This window comes from Athene cunicularia, assembly GCF_003259725.1.
Source record: "Athene cunicularia isolate RWA chromosome 1 unlocalized genomic scaffold, athCun1 chr1_part2, whole genome shotgun sequence".
NCBI lineage: Eukaryota > Metazoa > Chordata > Aves > Strigiformes > Strigidae > Athene > Athene cunicularia.
Genome location: NW_020799092.1, coordinates 33,258,423 through 33,265,319, shown reverse-complemented (window position 1 = coordinate 33,265,319; position 6,897 = coordinate 33,258,423). Strand labels below are relative to the sequence as shown.

The following is a 6,897-nucleotide window of genomic DNA, read 5'->3' as shown; positions in this document are numbered from 1 at the left end:
AAAAAAAAAAAAAAAAAGCAGCACTGCATGCTCTGAGCTTGTGCACCAGAGCAGTATTCTCTGATGGCTTGGGGGGGGGGGAAGAGCCACAGCAATTAGAACCTGAGTTACCAGAGAAGTTATCAATGTTTATCTTCCTTATTTTAAAAGATGTTAAGACCTGCTGGGAAACTATTGCACACTGATGGCGGCCCACTGCAGTTAAATGAAGATCAGTGTCTATGTAATGAATAGTCACTCTTCCTTTTATTTCACCCTCATATTACATTACAGTCAAGACATGTTACTGACAAAACCTACCAGACATTTTAAGAGTAACCCCTCCAAAAAAAGAAAAAAAAATCCCAAGAAGGAATGTACATAAATCGAGATGTCACAATTTTTGATGTTATTAGTCCATTAAGATGTTTCACAATAATCTCAATGTGTTGGAAATACACTTTCTTGAAAGCTACAGAAGCAACATTTCACTTGGTTTAAAGTTAGCTAAAATACAAAAAACCTGTTCCATCAGCTCCCACTGATAACACACTTCACACCCATGACAGAACATGGCTACATGTTAAGAGACCACCACTGAACATGTTATGCAAAAGCCTTTCAAATGTTCCTCTTGATCTAAAGGAAACTACTGCAAATGAATTTTGAATATGTGGTTTTAGAGCCCATGTGATAACCCAGGCTCAACAGCTACAGTTACTATCCAGACACAAACATATAAAATGCAGTGTAACCCCTCTTGCTCAGGATTTCAGGGCATCTGACACATAGCCCCAGTAATGCTAGAGAAAACCTATTTATTTTAAATTTACTGTAAATTTATCCAATGGACATCCACTAAAAAAGGAGATAAAACTAATGTTCCCTAAAAGATAGTTGCATTTGCTAACCAGCTGTAATGGAAGATCCAACAGAAGTAACCGAGTTTCACATAATGGCTGTGAATACACACCTGCTTACTGAGGAAAAACTTTTCTCTCTCTGGCTTCAAAGAATTTAGCCTAAGTTTCACACATTCCTCAGCATAAGATAGAATGAAATTCCCAGCTTGGCTTTATATATACAGGACTCTTAAATAGGTTTAAAAGTCAAATACGTATTATTTAATAACATCAACAACTTTAAAAGGATTAAAACATGCCTGAATAGGCCCCACAACAAACAAATTTTAGTTTTTAGGAAGCCCATTTAAAGTTTCCCTCATACAACTATCACTTGGAAATACTCTAAAGAGTTTTAAGACATAGTATTTTACTTATCCTTTTACACTCTTTATTTCAGATATACCATTACTATGGACTCATATGTTCAAACTCAGACAGCATGGACTTCTTTAATAAAATCTCAAATTTGTTGAGATAGTTAAAAAAGAACCCAGATGCATACTGGCTGTGTACTCAAACAGTTCTATAATCCACTTTATTCAGTCACTAGCAAATGGAGGCAGATTTTTTTCTATTAATATATTAATATATTCCATCAAGAACTACTAAGTTTTAATTACATCCTTGGCTTGGCTGCCAACTCTAGCTGAGTTTGAAGCCTTGAACATACAAACACCTAGGCATCTGCTAAATGACCTTGGGTCTGGAGTCATCCCACCTCGTTTGAAGTTAAATTGTGTAAGTGCCAATTCAGGTCCAGTTTCTCTACAGAAAAAAGGGAGAGCCACTTTTAAAGGGGGTGCTTGGGTGGGTCTGACTGTCCTCTGGGGGTGCCACTCATCCTTGGACTAGAGACAGAGCTGAGAAAAAGCCGTATATGTAGTGTAAGGTGAAGCTTTAAGAGGTAGGTGAAGTGAATCCAGGGTCTATCACACAGCTCACATTCTCATCTGCCTGCCACAGAAGTTGCCCAGGTTAATAGCACATACAGGATGTATGCCAGCTAAATGCAAACACATGCTCACTTGTAACAAGAAGGCTGGGTTAATGGCACTTACCCACTCTAGACAACAAACTATTTGTTACAAGCCCTAAATGCATCTTTGTCTTACATTCAACAGAGAAACTACTTTTTAAACAGTTTTATTTTTTAATAGCTCAGTCTGGTGAAAAAGTTGAATTCTGAACCAAGCTTCAACCATGTTACAGAGTACTTGTAGGGACAATACCATTACTAACCACTGAAAGCACTGTCTGTTGGAAAACGTAGTTTTAATAGATATTCTTCATCTTACATAAGAGCACAATAAATACACCACATTCTATAGAACTTTCAGATGACACTAGAGTAAGAAGAGGTGAAAGAGAGAGAATATCAATAGACTACACAACCATACCCCTGAATTGCATGACAAAATACTTCCTACTTCAACCACTACAAGCTGTCATTTATACACTTCAAGTCAGCCTTGACAAAAGCTTTTGAGCTTTTTTTTTCCGCTTTTTTTTTTTTTTTTTTTTTTTTTTGGCGAGGGAAAGGGCTTGGGAAAAGGAGGAGATACAAGAAATTAACAGAAGCAATAACATGGGTTCCCAGAAAAGATGCTGGACTCCCAGACAAGATATTTGTCAATAAAGAAGCTTTGTTGCTATTTAAGCAGACTGGTTGCTCAAGCAAGCAGCTTAATGAGAGAAAACCAGCGGTATGAGGTGCTAGCTGTAAGGGGTTACGTAAACCAGTCGATACACAAGCTGGCTCTAACAGTGGTTCTACACACTGGTGTTTCATGTTAATAGAGGGCAGGAATTAAAGAAGTTAGAAAACTGTGTAGCCTAACATCTGATGGCAATCAGCAAAGAGAAGTTATACAGATACTCATAATTAGTGCTGTCATTTGCTTTCAACCTCCTACTTGATTATGGTTATTTCCATGAAAATGCATACCAATGCACTACTAAAATTATGGTTACAATGGTTACATCAGAGACTTGTTTCTGAAAGTCACTCCAAATGCACTTTAACATTAAATTGTCCAGGTAAGGTCACCCACATAACAAAAGCTAATAAAAGAAGTCAGCAAACAGAAGGAAAAAAAAAAAAAAATCTTGTGAATTCCGCCTCTTTACCATTTAATCTGTCAGACTGGTAAAGGCAAATTGTCAATTCTGGTTTCAATTTTTTTAAATACGATTGTCACATTAGAGAAATTAAAACACAGCAAAATAAACTGTACAAAGGCAAAGTAGAATAACAAAAAATATTTTACTAAAACATAAGATTTACAGGAGATTTTCCAGACAAGCCATACAAAATGGTCACAAGCTTTTTCTTGGAGGGATTTTTCTACACTTGACAGCAGAATCACAATATTATTAGTGAAGGTGATGGATGTTTAATGTTCCCATTTTTTGTTCAAACAATGAAGCTTGTCCGTCTACAGCATCTAAGTTAGACTGGGCTAGAGGGTATATTCTAAAGTATAACTGGTTAGCTGCTTTTACCAATGGAATTAGCATCACCATCAAAAGGGAGGAGGAGCCCACAAAATTAAAACAAGAAGCCCCGCAGCTAACCCTGCCTACCTTCATTCACAGTGCTTATACTTAAACCATGACAGGAAAAATGATTAAAAGCAGAGATGTGCTGCTGCTTTCAAACAATTTCACAACAATCCAGATGATACTTCTAGCCTCTGCTCATGCGGTACAATAGTGAATTAGGACAAGACACAGATTTGCTAATGTGCATTTAATCACCAAAGGACTGAAGATGTCTGGGCTTTTATTCTGTAATGTTTCTAAGACTGTGTCCATTAAATGCAAACAAAAAAGGAAGAGGTCTTGGCAGAACAGGAGAAGTGATGCACACTTGATGTTCAAAGCGCATTTAAATATTATTCATGGCATATAGCCTAGTCCATGCTCTGGCTGTAAAGAAAGAGAAACACATTAAAGAAAAGATGTATTTTTCAAGCTTTATTAAAGTAACTTTAAATACTTATTTTTTAAAATAGCTTTTATACCACTGCTGCAAGTTCATAAAATATATCAATTCTGAGATTTTAAGTGCAATTTTGAACTCCAGCAAGAAGTAAATTTCTATAATATACAGAAGTCGCCTGACTACAGTGGATCCAAGAGTGAAGGAGCACAATGTAGCTATTCTTTCAACCCACTACAGCCTGCAGAAGCAGGTATGGAAGAGATGTGCTTTCTGAAACCAGATAATCTATTTCTTAAGCTTTAAAGGAAAAACAGCAGTGTGTTCTTTTCGTTCACCACAAATCAGTTTACCTCTAAATTAGACATGCGTGCAATGCAGGAACATGAAAACTCAAGATAAAACAGATCAAGAGAGCTTTTCTTCTAGCAAGCCTCACAGACTTGAAAACAGACCACTGCAGGCACATTCAGGGTATGTGGACTATGACCGTATGCAACAATTGTTTCTGCAAGTTGCAGGTATTAAAAAAAAAAAACAAACCAGAAAGAAAAGGAAGAGGTCAGGGTTCCTATCCCCCAATCAATTAGTGATCAGCTACATCCTAAAACTGGAAAACTGAAGTGTAAGATACATCACCTGTTTCTATGGCTTGGGCTTCATTGGTCTTCCATTGCTCAGCTACATCATTTGCTAATGGATCATCTGGATTGGGAGCGCTTAACAAAGCCTGGATTGATAGCAGAACTGTACGAATCTGCAAAGCTGGGGACCATTTATCTGAAGAGACATTTACAGCAGTATGAAACACCAGATTCACCACAGTCTACAGAAACAGCAAGCTTTCTTCTCCCAGATTAAAGAATAATGTATTCTTTAAACAAATTAAATCTCTTTTTAGGGTCAAGTTTCCATACTTAGAAAGATCAAAACAAAGAAAACAAAGTAGCACTTACCTTTCAAAATATCTAAACATATTCTTCCCAGCTTGTCTACATTAGGATGATAAATTTTGGTCATGAAACGTACTTTAGGAGCTGCCATTGGATATTCTTCTGGAAGGAATAGTTCAAGTTTAAATGTCCCACCCTCAAAGGGGGAATCCTGTGGACCTGCAATAACCACATGAAAATAACGTGCGTTGCTTTCATCTGGCTCTGCTTTTATCCCAGGGACCGGCTCTGCCAGCAAGCGCTGGGTTTCCTAGAAGAAGAAAAGGCAATGTAACAAATACAATCCATTTAAAATAAAAACAACCTGTACAAATTATTTTAAAAACTACAAGTATTCATTACGAGCTATTTGCCTACATCTTCATAAACAATGTTAGACAAGTAACCTAAAGAACAACTGCAAAAGATGATGAGGATGTGGTAAACTGGTATGCATCTCCTTTCAGATCCCTGAACTGCTGTAACAGTGTGTGCTTCTATAGTGCAAGGTAATAGATAACAATTAAGCTGTCCTCAAATATCTTAATTTTTGATTATACTACTGCCAAGCTGTTATTTTTTTTCATATACTTAAAAGCAATTTCAAAAATACCACCATTAAAACACCAAAAGCATTTCCCAATTTAAACAGAAAATCCCATAAGTGAAAAGTCAAAGGGGTTAATCACTCACAGAAAGCATTCAAAAGTTTACTCTAACTAGAGTGGACTGGTTTATTAAGATGAACATTTGTACTGGAAACAGATCCAACTTCAAAGAATTTAAAGTACTACTCTACTAAAACACTATAGACATTTTAAAGGATGTTTTATATATTTACACATATATATATGTGCATAAATAGCTTTAGTGTGAGCACTTTCAGCCTATGTATAACCATGTTTAACAACACCTAACAGTAGGAGACAGGCAAGTTGTTCTGTAAGAAGCAAAATTAGGAAAGCCTGGTTTCCTACAGAGATTTGTATTCTCTGTTGCTCAATTCTTCTGCCTACAGCACCAACCCTACCTCAGGCACCACGCTGTGACCACAGCTAAGTGCTGCCTATGTTATGACCATCCATCCCGCCAATCCACTGAGCAAACAAACAAACCAAGTCCTGTACATCTTTCCCTCTTCTCTGCTGCCAGCCTTCACAAGTCTTATAGGCACCATTCTGTTCCTTCTTATAAAAAAGGACCCGAGGCCAAAACAGGCAAAAGGACATTAGGCAGGGACAAGAAGTCCTGCAGAAGCTTCATTTCCTCAGGTAATTTTAGTGCCATTTCCTGCTTTTCCTCTTGCTTGTTTTTACTACAGACAGTGAAATTATTTAACACCCTTCTGTGTTGGCTTTCACAAAGAAAAATTATCCTGTTTCTACTGACAAAAAATGGTAACTGGTAGGTGTAATATTAATTTATTATTCTAGTTTTATAGCATATTTATTCTGTGCATCTACAACAGCACTAATACAAGCATAAAATAGACAGATTACCTCTACTTGGCTTAATACATTCCTCAAACATAACTGGACTGTTACCGGCATTTTAAACAGCATTTGAGTGATATAGCTCTCTTGATGCAGTTAAATAAAACCTCAATTTATATTATATATTTGATTATTTTTTTCTGAAGAAGTCGTCATAGTAATTAATGCCAAAATCCAGCTTCTCACCTCAAAAATGTCAAGGTCCTACAAATCATAATATTGAAGTTATTACTATGTACATACACAAACATAAAAATAAATTTATCTGGTCTAATTCCTTGTTGTGACTATGTACTGCCTACTTATCTGCGTAAGCATTAGCTGCTAATGCCACTTACAAACTTTACCAGAAGGCCATCCAAGCTTCTTAGAGCCATCTACACTCACTTCTGCAAGTATATTTTAAGTGATACACATAAATTTATAACATGCTCAGAAATTGTATTATCTGACTATTTTACAGTAATTCTTAATTCAGTGGCATGAAAGTCAGTAAGAAACTACAGATTATCCTTGTAAATTCATAAAACATTCTCGGTTCCTTTCAGCAAGTTTTCACTATGAGTGCTGCTGCAGGTAAATGGGACAGTTTGGATTTCCACCTATGAAGGACTATATACTTATCACAGTTTGACAGTTTTGGCAGA

At 36.6% G+C, this 6,897-nt stretch overlaps 1 protein-coding gene across 1 annotated transcript; it reads right to left on the bottom strand.

Moving 5' to 3' along the window:
* Nucleotides 1–2,371: 2,371 nt before the first annotated feature.
* UBE2N (ubiquitin conjugating enzyme E2 N) lies at nt 2,372–6,307 on the bottom strand. The gene is made up of 4 exons (XM_026864761.1): nt 6,302–6,307; nt 4,782–5,028; nt 4,465–4,605; nt 2,372–3,812 (listed from the first exon to the last, which is right to left on the bottom strand). The coding sequence occupies exons 1-4, from the start codon at nt 6,305–6,307 to the stop codon at nt 3,772–3,774; spliced, it is 435 nt and encodes a 144-aa protein (XP_026720562.1). The 3' UTR covers nt 2,372–3,771.
* Nucleotides 6,308–6,897: the final 590 nt, after the last annotated feature.

What these genes read in the sequence shown, in the direction of transcription:
- UBE2N (XM_026864761.1), bottom strand. An exon ending in ATGTTTAGATATTTTGAAAG is followed by an intron (nt 4,606 to 4,781) that starts GTAAGTGCTACT and finishes ATGTCTCTTCAG; the next exon opens with ATAAATGGTCCCCAGCTTTG. An exon ending in AGCCCAAGCCATAGAAACAG is followed by an intron (nt 3,813 to 4,464) that starts GTGATGTATCTT and finishes CTTTCTTTACAG; the next exon opens with CCAGAGCATGGACTAGGCTA.